Source organism: Triturus cristatus, chromosome 3_1, assembly GCF_964204655.1.
Source record: "Triturus cristatus chromosome 3_1, aTriCri1.1, whole genome shotgun sequence".
In the NCBI taxonomy this organism is placed as follows: Eukaryota; Metazoa; Chordata; class Amphibia; order Caudata; family Salamandridae; genus Triturus; species Triturus cristatus.
In genome coordinates, this window is record NC_140583.1 from 1,108,310,341 (window position 1) to 1,108,328,112 (window position 17,772).

The 17,772-nt window shown below is 44.0% G+C and overlaps 1 protein-coding gene across 2 annotated transcripts in view; it reads right to left on the reverse strand.

Moving 5' to 3' along the window:
* EPB41L5 (erythrocyte membrane protein band 4.1 like 5) overlaps positions 1–17,772 on the reverse strand; it is an 851,839-nt gene that overhangs the window by 191,025 nt on the left and 643,042 nt on the right. For both annotated transcript variants that reach the window (XM_085645978.1, XM_085645979.1), the window contains exons 19-20: positions 7,781–7,909; positions 5,363–5,424 (exon numbers count right to left, since the gene is read on the reverse strand). In XM_085645978.1, the coding sequence (XP_085502104.1) occupies positions 5,363–5,424; positions 7,781–7,909 (191 nt within the window). The remainder of the gene's footprint in view (positions 1–5,362; positions 5,425–7,780; positions 7,910–17,772) is intronic.

Genomic DNA, 17,772 nt, shown 5'->3' on the forward strand with positions numbered 1-17,772 from the left:
TGTTCCTAGAATCTCATTAAGTGGTAATCTTATTTGTAGACATGAGGCCAGCCACTAAAGTCCTCAGCAAAAAGAGGAGAAGTCAAAGGAGGATTGTACTTCTTACCACCTGAAACAGTGAGACAAAGATACTAGCCAAAGTGCTTCCTAATAGATTGACACTGGCCATCATGACTAATTCATCACAATTAATCAGGGTTCATGCCACACAGGTCCACCATTATGAAAAACAATGCTTTACTCAGCAGGCAAGCAGCAACCCCCAAGGAACAACCGTATACACACTGTATGCTTTCCAGGAGCCACATCTCAAACTCTATGGGAATGGGATCCCGGTCAGTGTGTCACTCCCCTCCGTCGTCTGGGCTGTCAATGCCTCTTGAGGTTACATTCTGAGTTGGTATCTAAGAGAGTGTCACACAGGACCCTCCAGTCAGGTAAGTCATGATTGAGTTGGTCTGTTGAGTTTCATGTGGGTCTCTTCTGCCAAAGTCCATTCCAATGCACCTTTGTGCCAATGTGTCATCTCAGGGGCTCTTTGTCCCACTCATGTGACAGCAACCCTATGTCTTGCTAAGACCAATATGAGCTTCAAAACTTTATATGCAAGCTTCCTACACTTTGGGCACTAAACGCTACCCAAGAGGCAACACTGAGGACAAAGGGACAAATTCAAACATGTGGTCCTTGTTAGGTCTATGACCATGTGCCTCCAGTATTCTTGTACCAGACAGCACTCTCATGCTAAATGTAAAAAGCCAGCTCCACTAGAGCCACAGCGAGGGCAACTAACCAGGCAGGCCGGTGCCGTGCAATGCATGTGTCTGGGTATAAACTAAGTCCTGTGAAGGAAGTTGTAGTGCACCAGCTTAAAGTGGGCATTACAAAAGATTGTGTGGGTTAGTTTGTTGATTTGAGGCCAGTCCCCTTCATCCAACAAGATGTCCAAATCCAGGTCCCAGGCTGCGCGGGTCCGAGGCGGCATCCCTGCTGCATCCACTCACATCGCCCTGTACAGCAGTGCAATCAAGTGCCTACCTGAAACCCAAGCATTTGAAAAGGACTGGGTACTGCAAGGTAAGTTTACCAGGCCCCCTGGCTATTTCAGCCAGTCCAGCATTATGCAAGAGTTGACCAGGTCCAAGCGCGAACTCATGACAGGCCTGCTGGAGGAGATGAAGGTCTCCCAAGGGCACAAGTCACCAAGATAAGCACACCCTCGCCTTCCTCCTGCCATGCAACCAGAAAGGACATATTTTCCTTTATCTGTCCAACTGGTTACAATGACCAGGCTGAGAGTGCTCTGTGGAATGAAGCCCATTTTGGAGGAGCTTGCACAAAACTATGTCAAATCAGTGCGGTTTTTAGGTCTCGCGCCTAGCGTTGCAGTACAGAGCACTGCTCGCGCAGCGAGAGACCTCATGTAGGGGGTTCTGAAAGCTGACCAAACGGATGTATGACGTTACAACGCATACTTTTACAACGCATGCACTTACAACGCATTTTTTACATCGCAACATCCACTACAACGCATTCCATTACATCGCATGACACTACAACGTATTTAAAAAAACTACCTTTACAACGCATTCCATTACATCACATACTACCTTTACAACGCATACCATTACAACGCATACTGTTACATTGCATTTAAGGTAAGTATTGGATAGTATAGGGGTAAAAATTACTATTCTAACTCCCTATTTTAATGTTCGCCGACGATTGCCTTATAATTTCTAAAACCCCGAGCGGCCTACAGAGGTCCTTAGGTTTGTTCGAGGAGTTCTGTCTAGCCCGTGGGCTCGAAATTAATGTTTTAAAATCCAAATTCATGTCTTTTAATCAGCCAAAATCTACTAAATGTAAGATATTTATGAATAATTTGTTACTGGACCAGGTCCAAGATTTTACTTATCTGGGCATTTGTATTCAGCATGATCTGGGTTGGAAAAAGCAGGTAAACCTGGCATCTCTTAAGCACTCCCAACTCTCTGGTGCTTTAAGCAAAGAACATGCTAAATCTCTGACCAAACCTATTGATCCTGCACTTCGGGTGTATGATGCCAAAGTGGTTGGAGCTGCACTTTATGGAGTTGAGCTGTGGGGATTTGAAAATGTACATAAGTTATCTACCTCTGAAAATAATTTCTTTCGAAATCTAACTAGACTACCTCAGAGCACTCCCCTTTGTCCCCTGTTCTATGACCTTGGTATGAGACCGATAGCATTAATTGCCTCATTCCGCCCTATTCTATACTGGCGGCGTTTATGGGTCACCCCCGAACTTAGGCTTTTTGCTCTTGGCCTCATGGACATTATCAAACTGGACATTTACAGAAAGATCAAGTGGCTCCGTAGGATCTTTGAGTCGCTTCGGGACCTGGGCTTAAAAAACCTGTGGGAGGATCCTCAAAATGCTTGCTTCCCCACCAAACAAGTCCTGAAGGCCTTGTACTGGGAAATGGTAGCATCCCGAGTTTTCAGATCTACAGCACCGCTTTCACTATCTGGCATCTTCTTGGACTTTAAGGACACCATTTCCTTGGCACCCTTTTGGGATGATATTACCAGTCCTTTGGACAGGAAGCTTTATTTTCAGTTCAGAGTTGGTAGTCTCCCAGTAAGAGAGTTTACATCTAGATGGTCCACAGAAAATGTGCTTAATTGTCCCGGTTGTACTGCATCTATTGAATCTGTTAATCACTTTCTGTTCCAATGCCCTTCCTATATAATCCCTCGACAGACCTGGCTTAAACCAATGTGCCGGACCTTGGGTACTAGAAATACCAAGGTGGCAGTTCGCATTTTACGGTCTGCTGAAACTTCACTTGTTTATATATCTGTTGCAAAGTTTCTTGGCAGGGCATGGGTGATTAGGAGCAAAATGTTGTCTTGATTAATTTTCCTTCCCGTGAATTGCTCAATTATTCTGTAAATATCTCTATTTATTTATTGTTTTAAACTATCCTAAAATATTTTAAAATGTATTGTCTTGTAAATGTATGGTATTTGTATGCTTTTATGACAATCGTCGAATAAAGCTTTCTTGACTTGACTTGACTTGACTATTCTAACTCCAATGGTATGCATTGTAATGGTATGCGTTGTAATGCTTGCGTTGTAGTGACATGCGATGTAGTGTCATGCGTTGTAATGGTATGCGTTGTAATGGTATGCGTTGTAATGGTATGCGTTGTAATGGTATGCGTTGTAGTGTCATGCGTTGTAAAGGATGTTCCGTTGTAATGCCTGCGTTGTAAGTGTAGTGCGATGTAATAGTTGCGTTGTAAAGGTTGTTTCCCGACCACACGCTTGTGCATGTGCTTTTGTTTTCGTCAGCTTTTGCGTGCGTCTTTGTAAAAAAGGTAGCATGCCATAGGATTGGTGAAAGGTGTGTGCATGTCCCAGCTTCTAGAAACGTAACCGCCCATTTCCCAGTGGTGTCTGTTATGCGCAGCAGACATGTGTTTCTAATTAGCGCGCGTTCACTTTGCTGCCGCGCTGCTTTGCTGCTGCGCTCCCTCGCACCCGCTCCTCCGCTTTACCGGTGCTGGCCCGGAGTCCGCTGACGTCATTGCCGTGTCGCGCTGAGATTGGTCTCAGCCTTCAAGGATTCCCGCCTTGTAATTGCCGTGCCAGGATTGGTCTCAGCCTTCAGGGATCCCTGCCTCGTCATTGCCGTGCCGCGCTGGGATTGGTCCCAGCCTTGAGGGCTTCCCCGCGTTCGTTCCACGAAGCGGAGCTGCGCATGAGGCCGGGGAGCATCCCGAAGACTAAATCGCCCGGACTGCTGAGCCCCCGACACATTGCACTAAGGTAACCGGAGCTGCATTTTTTTCGAATATTGCACTTGGCTTGAGTTGGCATCCATAGGAGCAATCGGATGTTTGAGATCTTCTGCTGGGCGACAGGAGGTAAGGTCAGCGTTTGGGAGCCCCCACGCCTATAGTTTGAGTGCCCTGCTGCCCAGTACAAACAATGATGTGGGAGCCCTGCTTCCGTTGGGAGCCGCTGCTGCATCGGGTTCACTCGCAGGCATTGCTGCCAAGCTCAGGTCACCTGAGCGGGCTGAAGTCTGGCAGCGCTAGATGATGCAAGCTGTCCCCGGAGCCGCGCGTACACAGCCCTCCTGGTGTTTCAGAACCCACACCATTCCCAGTGCAGCAGATATTCTTCGGGCTAAAAAGATCTCTGGGCTCGGACGCGCGCTTCACAATGATAAATGAGTGACACAGAATATGGAACAAGGGCTGAAGAAATACAAAGCTCTGCAGAAACAATGCAACAATGTCACCTACCCAACCCCCCTCCTCCTCACTCTCCATGCTCCGATCTCACCCTCTCTTTCAGTGTATTCATTTCACTTGCCTTAAGCTCTCCGTTCCCACTTCTCTTTAAGTCATTTTTCAGTCGCCTGATTTCATTCACAGTCTGCAAGTCCTGATCTCACCTGCTATCCACCCGCTGAGCCTCCCTTGCCCTTCACTCTCATTAAGCGACCTCCTCAAGACTCATTTGGCCGACTCTCTCCACCCCCGACCATCTGACAAAAGTATTTTTTAAATGGTCATGTCAGACACACATTATTTCCTTCCTACACTGTAGCGATGCCAATGCAACAATTGTATTCAGTTGATTTGATTATTTTTAGGAGGCGAGGGGAGACTATTCCTACGCCATGTAGGTCTTCACCCATGTTTGCCTCACCCCTCCCCTTGCTAAATGAAAGTTTTTCTTTGCCAGCCTTTCAACAAGCCTCATTCATTCAACATTATTTACCACTGTTTAAAGACCTACTCTTGCCTCTGTGTGTACCCTATTCTTTCTCCCCCCTCATTCTCCATCTGTTCAGGGCAGCAACATACAAAGAACTGGCACAACCAGTTTCCTTTTTTGCCCACATTCCCTTTTTTTTCTTTTTTCTTTATTTTTTTGTAATTTAACAGTTTTCAATTGCTATGGCTTTTCGCTTCCTGCTTTCGGGTTTGATTACAGGGGCCTTTAAAGTAAGTTACTTAGCCATTTTGCAGGAAAAAGAAATTCACTACTAAAATTTATTCAGTTCCTTTTGTATTAACCTTAACATTGTTCATATCAGACATTCAAACTTGCAGGGTTTCAGTCTTACCACCCCACCAGAAGACATCACGTTGACCATAAAAAATAAAAATAAAAAAAAGAGCTCCTTCTATAAACCAAGCAAAGCGCCAGCAGAAATTAGATGAGTCATCTGATGAGCGGCAAATAATTACACAGTTCAACAGCGCAGTCAATAATGCAATGTATGAAATTAGTGACCAAACATAATGTGAAGAGTTCTGTACACTTTCAAGGAATGAGTTCCACAATGATGTGTTACCTGGCTGCTGCATCATGGACATTTGTGTTTTTCTCTCCAGACATGGAGTCCTCTCTTGAGACCTGAAGAAAAAAAAACAGTGCAACTACTAACCTCCAATCTTGCATTTAACATTTGAAAAACGAGATCAAAACATGAAGGGAAAAAATATGGAAAGGCAGAAATAAATGTAGTATAAAAATAAATCTTAAATTCTAAAAATTATCTCAGTTATTACTAGGCCAATCAATAGTGGAACATACATGAAACACTAGCTCATTATATAGTCTTGATGCTTCAAGGAAAAGTTCCTAATTCAGAAACCAAGGCAAATTCTCCACTACTTTAGTGCTTGCGGGTCTGTCAGAATCTGTGGAACCAGATCCCTTTGCACAATGAATACGGTACCAACCCTTTTCAAGATATTTAAATGAATGGCCTGGCATATTCTGGTAAATAGATACCCTGTAGGCGGAGGACACAGACCAGCCACAAACATCAGCTTTCTGCAATTCTTTATGGGTTTACAATCCAATCCAGAGAAGGAATCCCCCAAGGTAATTGCAAAAGCAGACCGTGGCTAAACGTTTTTTTTTTAAACTACTAGAAACACCTGTGACCAGTAAAAAAGAAATATTAGGAAGGCCCAGAGGTCTACATCTGCCTAAGCAACTTGTGTCTAGAAGCAATTTAATTCTGTATTGATTGTATTACAACTAAAATAAACTAAGATCCACAGTGAGGCAGTCCCTAAAAGAACAAATTGTATCAATGCCACAGTGCAAGAGCTCCCAGTGTTGGGCCGACACCACCATGGTATCTATGCAGAGATTTTGCCGTTGTCATTTTGAATCTAGATCTATATCATCAGAAAAAATCCATCACCATTACAATGCTGAGGTTTGTGAGCATGACAATGAGTCCAACATGTTTGATGCAACACAGTAGGCTCTGGCAGCCAACTTTAAAATGGAATAAACCACCCTGGAAAGTATGCTTCCAATTCTGGGCACCACTTACAGATGTTAAATTAGCAAGAGAGCAGGAGCTGCTGGGTTTAACTTCTAAGTTAAGTGTCAATCAGATGCAGTAGCTGAGGAGAAAGGAGTTTCACCACTTACTCCCATCTTGAACACAGGGGTGCTACCTTAGAGATTATGATCTGCTCCTTTTCCAACACAGTGAGCTTAAGGTGACATGCTGATAGGAAGTATGCCTTGCTGACTGATCTGAGGTGCTGTATAGAGGAAGACGAGACCCCCAGCTCATGAGATTCCAGAAAACATGGCGCTGCTCTGGCCCAGGTCGAATGACCAAGAACACTTGGGAAGAAGAGGAGAGTTATGGTGGTGACTCTGGAGGGAAAGGTGGTGAACCCCTGTTAGAAGGGAGGAAATGGACAGTAGTAGGCTCTTTTCATATACATTCTGGAAGCTGATGAGCAAAATAGAGAACTATTTTCAGAGTTGGTATTAAATTTTAACAACTCATTTAAACAAGGCAACCACATGGAAGAATCTGTTCAGAGAAAATCGAAAAACCACACACAGCAGCTGAGAGGGAGTGTGTGGCATGCTATGTGACATCAGCGGAACCAGCTTTGTACTTCTAGGAGAGATCAAACTCAACAACGACCCTCAAAATAAAGAGCATTGTAGCTGGGAAGGCAACCAAGTCTTTGGATTAAAGAAAAATAGAGTGACAATAGCAACAACTATGGCATGTGTGTCATTTTTATACTGATACTCGATGGTGTAATTATTCTGATTTTCTTAGGGCTATGACCACATAGTTTGCACTTGTGCGAAAACGCTGTTTATGCAAGAACAGAAACTGTATTACGCAACAGTCAATGCACCACTCACAGAAACTGGATGTTTATTTTCTTGGCATCTGTGCTTACCTCTCATGGTTATACCTCATTACTAGACCGGACAATCACAATGGAAAGCTGTGAGATGGTGAATTCATGAATCTTGCAATAAACTTCAATGCAAAAGTCACTTGAGTAGCACACGTAAACCTATCGTTATTACGAGAAATGTGTACTAAGTGAGGAAAACCTTTGCTTACTCCTACAAGTAATGCCAGCTTAGTGCATCCCTGTTGTACCCCAAATGCTCCTATTGAATTCTTCAGAAGTATTCCAAGCAGATTTTGCTTGGATAATTGGTAGCGTATTAGCGTTTTTTCACATCAGATCAACATCTAGTTCTCTCCTCTGCCTCTTTTTCACCACATGACAGAAGCCACTCTGTCGCTTTCAGGTACTTGCACTACCCCAGTCATTGTGCATTATATTACCATACCACTGGCTGTGCCTCTCAGTTCATGTTCCAAATGATTGTGTACTCATTCCTGGTGTACAGCGCAGAGCAATTCCTTGAATGGAATTACTGTCTATTAAAAAAAGTCCTGCCACTCTGAAATAGCACTTACCTTGTGGCTCGCTTCCACCTGAGCCTTTAGAATATTGCTCTTTATGTCAGCAGGAAGACGCACAGAGGTCGCCACTGGGCTCTCTACAGAGTTATTTAGACACTTCTCTGTCAGCTTCACCACATCTTCCTAAGAAAGAAAAACATGCCTCTTTACAAATGTACTCCCATACAGGATTTACATGGCATATGTATCAGAATTTCAAACAAGAAACAAGAGAGAAGAGCCGAGTTCATCAGAATGGTGAATATTCCAAGGGGCTGAAATTTCCCTGTAGCGTTTATAGATTTATAAAAACGGAGTCTTACACTGCTTTACATGGGATTAGACAGTTAACAATGAATTAGGGGAGATTACATCATTAAAAGGGAATTCAGCATAGGATGAGCAATAGGACCAGCTTTAGGTACACAATATTGATATATAAAACATACAGCGAACCTGAAGGTGTCATGATCACAATTTTGAGGATTTAACTGAGAAAAGTAGATAGGTTAACATGACTGGCTGATAGGTTGTTGGAATGAGATTTCTAGGTGCCTATAGATTCCTTGGTGTTAGTGTTTGAATAACATGTTTCCTTTTTAAATGTCTAACACAAAGTTACTGTCCTCATATAAGAAGGGGTAGAAGTCCATATCCTGGGAGCACTACCCGAGAAGGACTACTTCAGAGTTTTAGCCATTCATAGCTGGAGTTTCGAGGAGGAAAGTTTTAGATCTCCTCGGTGGTAGAACTACTGAGACCGGTTTCCTAGTAAGACAATTTGGTGTGCCTTTCTGCCGTGCCCAATGAGTGGTGCACAACTGAACCCATTACTTGCTTAGAAGAGGATCCATTTCAAAGAGATTAGAATAGGAGACATAATATTTAATTTTCTTGATCCAGAGACCAGTCAGACTGGGTGTAATGTGGTTTTGAGGGAGGCCAGGTTTAATTTGGGAATCCAGAATACTAAGTAGATACAATATTACTCTCTTTGCAGTACGGAGCCAGACCAGAATGTCTGAAATAAAGCTCTGATCAACTGTTTGATACCTATAAAGGAGAGCAAGATGAAACTGTGCTCCCTTCACAAGACAAATCAAGTGCTTGTCCAGGATGGAGAGCAAATGGTTGACTGTGTTCAGGTTGCTGTTAAGACCACATCTCTCTTTTAGCCATCTTTGCATCTATATGTTGTAACTGGGGGATGAGGTGAGGAGGAGTTTCATTTTTATCAGCTTATGCTTCCATGACTGATTGTCTAAGAAATTGAGAGAACACAGATGTCCTTTGGAGACCATATTCTTAAGTCCAGTTGCGTGTAAGCCACGTGGAAATAAATATATTGTCCGGATGGAGCCGAGTGGTTCCATGTAGATGCAGTTTCAAATAGTTTTTGGGAGATTTTTAGCGGGGTCAACTTCTACCTTTGAAATACAAGATATGGTTTTGAAAGTGCTTTTTTGTAGCTAATTTTTTTTTGATAAAGTAGAGACAGGTTCACTGGAGAAGGGTTTTGAATCCATCTTTGTTCAGTGGTTTGAAGGCTTTTCTCATCTTCTAGAACCATACAGCTCATTGTTGTTGGATTTTTCTAAGTTTTAGGAACCATCTCACTCAAGATTCCACCATGGTTTACGTGTTTTGTGCTTTAAGTCAAGTTACTTCTAGTATTAAATGGTTGTCGTATATTGCAAACAATCCTTCTGTGGAAGAGGGCCCCATATGTTTCTTACTAAGTACATAGGTCTATTTAGTTGTCCAGGTTAGTTTTAGTCTAGTTCAGCGAGAAAAGGAGGAGTGAGTGATCAAAGCAGCACTGGCATGAACAAATCTAGCTTCAGTTTTTCTTTTACAGTAAAAAGATCCAATGTAGAGCCTTTTGCTTGTGTGGGTTAAGTGCAACTATGAGAAAGAGTATTGTTGTCCAAGAATGCCAAAGAGACTAGTTGTGAGTTTCTGGTTGCCCCGGTACAGGTTAAAATTTCAGACATAAATGTTGCTGTGCCCACTGATTTTGTTTCAGTAAAGAATTCAATTAAAATTAATTGTTAAGCAAAGGTTGTGTTGTTTCTGCTGGTGGTAGATAAGAAGAAGCTTAATTGGATTGGGGTCGATCAATTGTATTTCTACTGATGGACATTCAATCATTGAGTATTGTTCTATTAGGATGTTTCTGTAATTGAGAGTGTCCTTGTGTATGACTACCACACTGTCCGCTAATGAACAAGTTACTTACCTTCGGTAATGCGCTTTCTGGTAGGTACTCAAACCACAGACTTCACATTTTGAATATACCTCAGGTCTCAAAATGGACCAGGAAACTTTCCAGTACTTCTGCGTGCAGATAGGTGCCATCATGCCGCTCTGCATCAACATCGGTAAAAGATGGCAGAGACAAGCAGAGTTGCATATAAGCACTACCCATGCGCGCTGACATCAGTTACTTTCAAGGCTGTCCACGCCCCCCAGATGCAGAAACCAGTAACAGAATGGTTTGGACTAGTTTGCAGATCTCTAAACTTGACCTTTTTAGGTTGAAAAGAGTCCAGTTCACAGAATGAGGAGGATTGGAGGGTTGGTGAGTAAACTGCTGTTAGATGGAGTGTCTACCAGAAAGAGTTATCAAAAGTAAGTAACTTGCATTTCTAACAGCAGAATCCTTACCTGTTAAAACTATACCAAAGCAGTATGCCCAGTGGAGGGGCTGTTGGGGTATGCCAATAAGTTGGCTCTAACCAATAGGTCCTGCAGGACTGTGTGGGAAAATGCCCATATTGAAATAATTGGCTATTCTGACAGTAGTGGTTCGTGAACGTATGTACTAATGACCATGTAGTAGCCTGGTAATTATCCAGAACAGGCTCTCCGCATGGCAACACAGTGGTAGCAGTATTGGTTCTGGTGTAATGAGTTGGCAAACCTTCTCTGGGTTACTTCTTAGTCAATGCCAATAGGCCAATTGCAGACTGTAATGCAGAGCATGATTCACAGTGGGTCCTCTTCTGCAATGCACTTGCCCTTCTTTGCTCCAGCGAATCCACAAAGTGCTGTTCATCCACACAATGTTCTCTGGTACGACCAATGTAAAAGCGAAGAACTCTTAAAGGACCCAGAAAATTAAGCTTCTCTTCCTCAGACGGGCGAGGTGGAGTGAAGATGGTCATCAGTGATATTTTGCCTGATGTGAAATGGCATTATCACTTTCGAGAGGAAGGAGGCCCACGTTTTTAAGGACCAGTTTTGTCTGGGTAAAAACTGGTGTATGGCAGGCTGACAGAGGGTGTGTAGCTCACTCACCCACCAAGCCAATGTTATAGCAACAAGAAAGATTGTCTTGAGGGGCAGGAGAAGTACCCTAGGGTACAGCTATGCAGAACTTCAACCAAAGTGCATATAAGAAACTAAAGTACCAAACTCACGTTCCAGTGGAGCAACTACATTTTGTAAACCTTTCAAGAAACGCATCACAACAGGTGACTGAGATAAAAGAAGGCTGATTGAGCAAACGCATACAAAGCCAACAAGTACCCTTCAACTGTGCCCAAGGCCTTGCTCGGCTAAAGAATGAAAACATCACCTCGTTGGACAGCTTGATGTGAGGTGGGTCAATCTGGTTGTTAGTACACCAACTAACAAATCTCTCTCAACAGCATGAGTGTACAGATTATGTAATGGGCTGCCAAGATGACACCAGCAACCTTAGGTGGTAGGTCAAAAGCAGTCAATTGCTAAAATTCAATCTCAAAGCTTAGAGACTGAAAACTGTGCAGGCTGGGATGCAGAACTGTGCCCTGCTGCTGTGACAGAATATCAGTCTGAGGTGGCAGACAAAGGACAGATGTTCATTGCCCAGGCGTTTTAGATCCCAAACTCCCCTTACCCAATTCAGTGCCACTAGGACGACTTGGGCCTTCATGTTCCTAATCTTCAATACTTTGTGCACCACTGCAGATCATTCGCAGTTCCCTTCAAATTGTGGACGTAATCTGAAAGGTCCCCATTATGCTGTACTCACTGGGATTTCAGATCCTAAAGCAAAGCCTACATGTGACACCTGGCGTGCTTGACCAACAGGATGCAGGAGGCCATCACTAATCGAAGTCTCAGAGTCATCCTCACTGAGCTGCAAGACAGAGGATGAAACATCAGGATCATAGCCAACATGTCCTGGACTCTCTGTTCCTGGTGGAAAGCTTACACTGCACCATGTTCAGAACGGCCCAGATGAAAGGGAACATCTGTGAACGAGACGTTGGCATGCGGATAGTGAACCTCCCCAAGGTTCGCCGTAGTCTAGAGACAGAGGTCTAGAGGTGGATGACGACTCCCTGGGGCGAGCCTGCTTTCAAGAGCCAGTTATCAAGGAAGAGGATGACTGGGACCCCTGACGTCCAAATATGCACTTTAACCGCCACCATCACTTTCGTGACACCTCAGGGACACTAGTGAGGTGGCAGGGGAGCACAGCAAACTGGAAATGCTAAGGCCTCACCATGAACTGCAGGTAGCGCCTGTGGCCAGACAGAACAGGGGCATGATAATGAGCATCCTGCAGATCCAATGCTGCCATCCAGTGGCAGGGTTGAAGGCACTCAAGACCTGGCCAGGTTGAGCATCTTGAATATTTCCTTCTGCAGGAAGGCATTGAGAGGGTTACGGTCTAAAATAGGACAAAGTACTCAGTCCAGAACTGGCACTCCTCTCTATAGCTTATGTGAACAGAAACATCTGCACTTCCTGCTGCAAAAGGGACAGATGATCCTCGGTCAACAGTTCTAGGGATGGTGGTTGCACATTGGGACGCAATGAATGGAAGGGCATGAACCCGCTGAACAATCGGTAGGACCTATGTGTCCAAAGTCACCGCCTGCCAACCCGGTAGAAAGTGCTGGATTCTGCCTCAGGGTGGCTGTGTTAAGTGAAGGACACATTAGGAGGTTTCGAGGCTGTGGTAAGCAGACGGGCTGAAGAATGGGCTGAACGCTGCCCCTGGTTTCCACGTGGCCTATGGATACAGCGGCCATGGCACATAAGGGGTGAGGAGTTTGCTGGACAGGCTGCATCTGCCACCTGTATTCAAAGTCAAGCCAAGGAGGGTATGCAATTGGTGGTGGGGCTGACGTGGAGGAGCGACCAGACCCAAAGAGCGTGATGTTTTCCTACGATGTTTAAAGAGCTCCAAGAACGGGTTTGCCTTTTCCCAAAGCAAGTAAGATCCATTAAAGGGTACCTGTGGATCTACAGAGGATCAGTGTTCCTAGATATTGATCTATTTCTTTCTTTAATAACTCCTAAACTACTTTACAGATGTACACAAAATTACAAAAAGTCTCTTTCTAGACCGGGATCCACCTTTCTGCAAAATTTGGCAAACATCCTTTCAGAGGGTTAGGCTGTAGTTGTGTCTAAAAACAACAAAATTCCCCATAGGCATTGCATGGGGAAAAAGCGTTTAGGGACCCCCCTTTTTCTCATCCCCAACTTCACAAATCACACACATGTATGGCGTGTTTAGGGGTGGGTAAAGGCGTTTTCAAGGCTTAGGGATGTGTAAGGGTTGTGGGTAGTAAGTATATATCCTTAACCCCATACCCCTAAACTCACCCACCCCATAACCTAAAAAAACTTACCACCCAATACGCTTACCCACCCCTAAACATGCCCTTACTCCTACAAACACACTTACCTGATATATACGGTTTCGTGTGTAAGGCATATACTTGGTAAAGACCTGCGTGGTAAAGGCAATATGTGGTAAAAGCATTGCATGGTAAAGGATGTGTGGTAAAGGCATTGTGTGGCAAATGCAGTATTGTAAAGGCTGTTTCCCTTCCAGGAGACAGCTGTCAATCACCAAACTTATGGATAAAAACACTTGTTTCCCAAATGTTTCAAAGTGCTTAAATTCCAAGACTATTGGAGTGGTCAAACGCATTTGGATTGACCTTACTTGCTGGGACCTGCACAACAAGGCTCTCAGGCATGGAACGGTGAGTCAAAAAATATCAGGATCCCCCAGGATAGGGCAAAGATGTAGTGTAATTTACCTTTTCACAGGAGGTCCAGAACAGGGTTTCACCCAGGCCCCAAGAAGAGCGAGAAGTAAATCAATTGTCTGGTGAAGTTTCCGGGCCACTGGCTTCCTGGAGATCTTCATACCATTCTCAATAATGCATGTAGTGTGTGGGCCCTTCCGTGAAGCAAGGGCAGGGTATCGGCCCAGTTAGATCAGGGAACAGAATCGGTCAATGTTGAAGCACTGCAGACTATATAATTGAGCATCGATGCGCCAGGATTAGGCTAGGACTGCGGCACCAGTATTGGAGTCTGCATCAAAGCTGGACTGGAGTCAGTAGGGGGTCCAGAGGGTCCAACTGTTGCCGATGGAGGACTCGCCAGCAGAGTCCCAGATGGAGGTTCTTGCAGATCATTGGGGCCTGCAGACACACCAAAGGGAGCTGGTACCAAGCCAAATAGGTGCAGGATGACTTCACTGAAGTTTTTGCTTTAATGCGGCTTTGTCAAAAGGCCCGGAAAATAAGGTTGGCTTGGAACAAACATTGGAATCGTCTATTAAGGGGATCAGCTTTGAGTGCAAGACAGTGTTGATGCCCTTGCACATTCTCTGGTGTTTGAGAGTGCCAGGAAAGAGCAGGGTACCGCTTAGGCTTTTCTTTCTTCTTCAACTTACCAGAAGACCGAGTGTGATGAAGACACACCACAGGAACAACTTTGGGAGCGAGACCAGGATCTTCCCCTTCAATCTCAACTGGTCACGTCATGGAGTTTTTTCTGCTGCTTGGCGGCGTAGAATTTGGTTTCACGTTGCCAGATGGCCTTGGGATTCATCAACATGCAGTCACTGTAGGTCTTGGAGTCATGTTCCGATTCCAATCACCATAGGAAAACCAGATTGGGCTGTGTCACAGACATTTGGTTACAACAGTCCCTAAATGGTTTGAAGCCTGTTCTAGGGGTAATATTTTAGCTAGCATTATAAAAAAAATATATTCTTGGCAAAACGATCTCAAAGTGAAAAGACGTCTGGTGGCGCGCAAAGAAAGGAACTGATTTCAGCACATGGTTTGTGGATTATATGGGACTGCACGTAGGGGTACTGCTGAAGAATTCCCACACCTGGGGAATATTCAAAAGGTGGAGAATATGTGGTTAGACGTATCTCTTAGAATTGCTATCAGCAGTCAGTCCTGTCATCACTGGAGGACCTGATCGACAATACTGGATTGCAGTCAGGGCATTTCCTGCAGTATGCAGCCTTAGTGCGAACATTCAAGAGGCTATCAGGCATTTCAGATGCTGAATGGAACAAAATCCTGGTGTATCATAAAAAAAATTTCCGGCAGCACCGGAATGAAATACATACAACTCAATTACACACATTTGACGTACATGACAGCACAGGATAAGGGTGGTATATGGCAGAGACATGATGAACTGCCAAAGATGCGTTTGTGGACACAGATTTTATCCACATGACATAGGATTGTGCTGTTGTACCTAAATTCTGGGATGAGGTCTTGGAGTCAACGTGGGCAGTGGTGGGACATGCACTTGCCCACACAATAGAAACATGCATATTGGGTCTTTTCGCATGACCGCCCAGACAAAAAGTAGGTACCAGATTTGTGGACCTAGCGTTAGTTCTGGCCAAGAGAAGAATGGCACTCACCTGGAAACTGGCAAGGGGTCCCACAATAGATGACTGGAAACGCGACACACTGGGCGGAAGCCGAGGGGAGGGCCCTAGCTAGAGAAGAAGCAGGAGATATTCGGAGACACCCCCTGGCAGACCTCTGGAAAGGGGTGCTGGACATGTGGGAACACCCTGAGTGATACCAACCCCAATCAGGGGCAGTGGAAATGAGCTTGGGTTCAGACAGGGAACCTGAACTTCCAAACTGAGAAGAGGAAAGACTAGACCCCACACAACCTTGGCCCCCTCGCCCCTAGGTGCTACACCGTGAAGCTTCGAACTGAGCACACTTGTGAGTACTTGGCCTCTATATCACGTAGTAGGCTACTATTCGGGACTGAAGGGCAGTGTTCCTACCTGTCTCCCAGGCTGCCTACTTTCCCCCAACGACGTAATTCTTTTATACCCCCCCCCCCCCAGACTGATAGTTATTGTAATGCACCACAATGCATAGTTCATGGCTTATGTTTAAATGTATAATACATCATTGATTCATATCTTTAGGACACGACCATTTAGCAGCTCCCCTCTTCAAGTTGAACTGCATATATTAATAAGATAACAAATTAGTTACTGCACCACGACTCACTTTGGTACATCAGACCTCACTGAATAGACCTAGCTGGAATTACCCTTATGATGGAATCCATACATACAATGATAGACCGCGAAAAGAGGAAATATAGTGTGAAACATACTGTGTAAATCGATCGTATTTTACAATGATGCATCAAGGTAATTTGTACCAAGTGTAAAGTTACAAGCTGTCATACGCGAAGTTGATTATCCTAAATGCCAATAAAAATAGGTTTGAAAAAAAGAAGTATCTTTCAGAATTGTCAGTTCTATGTAGACAGATGGTAATTAACTTTTATCTATTCTAGCTTTCATTGCAGATCAACAATTACGTAAAAATTACTTTAAGGAGAAGGGAAATGTGTAACGCTTGAGACAGCTAAACTTTTTAATTTCTGACAGATTGTTGTGTGACTAGTTTGCATTTTTCTCTCTCTCTCTGCTCCTATCACCTAGGGGAGCCCTCTTGGTTGGTTTTATTGCCCATTTTAGTGTCCCACTCTTTTCGAAGGCCCTCAATGGGTTTCTAGATTGGGACCTGGCGGTTCCCCTGTCACAAGGATTCTTAATTGTATGATCTGATCTTTGTGTCATTGAGGAGGGTCGGCTTGGTTGATGGTTAATCATGTTTCCCAAGGCAGAGATCTTTGTGTCTGACCATGTGATGTAATCCCATTGAACAAATTAGGGTGTTAATTTTGGACTAGATGTTGGTGCCTGGGTTTTAACTGGGTTTGGATCAGATAGGTGTTTAGTCTCATTGTTAGGAAATTATTAATTTTTGATTGGAGGTAGAAGAGTGAAAATGTGGTATGGGAGGGCTCTGTAGGGGTGAGTTGATTGGAGACGTATGACAGGAATCGAGGGTGAATATTAACACTGGTCAAATGAGGACAGACAAAGGAAGGAACGTACCTAATCTGGGATTTTTCTATTTGTACAAGAGCATCTGAAACTAAGTCAAACACTTATAGATTCTCATCAGAGGCCTGGATCATGACTTTGCTGTGGTCATGAGAGCGAAATTTGCGCCTTGAGATGAATTGAGGATGAAATGGTGAGCTTCCTACCATATAGGATTTTGGCCTTCTTCGAATCATTGTGAGTGCAGGAAATCAATCCATACCATGGTGTGCTGAGTAAAAAATAGAGGATCAGGTGTTAATGTCAATTTTTATGTTACATAGCTGTCTGGAAGGAGTGTCTCTGGATGCTCCATCTAGTGGTTTAAGCTGGTTATACCATTCTTGTGAAGGGTAGGACAATATAGTATTTTAAATCAGTTGGTCCTTTACTGAAGATGTCCACAACAGGCTTGTTTGCAGTTTAAGTTGACTTGTTATGTTACAAAATTCTGTAAAAGCTTTAAACTAAGCATTGGCATAGCCAATAGGTCTCGCCTATGGGACCTTATCAGCATTTAGACTATAATACAACAATACACACAGCCTAACTTAGCTGGTAGCTAGGTCCCTTACAATAGCTCTAAAAAAGAATACATGTCTGTCACCAGGCAGCTTCAAGTTATTCCATTAATTAAAGCCAATGCCAGGTTCCCAGCTCCCATCACAAATGCAGATTGACCAGTTGTGCACATTTACATTTCTTCCAGTCAGCAATACCCATGCAAGAAGGCCACTTTAGCTGTCTGCCCTTCCCTCGGTTTCGCAGCATAAGAGACATCCTGCCTTATACTTCAGTCTCAGGGCTGCAG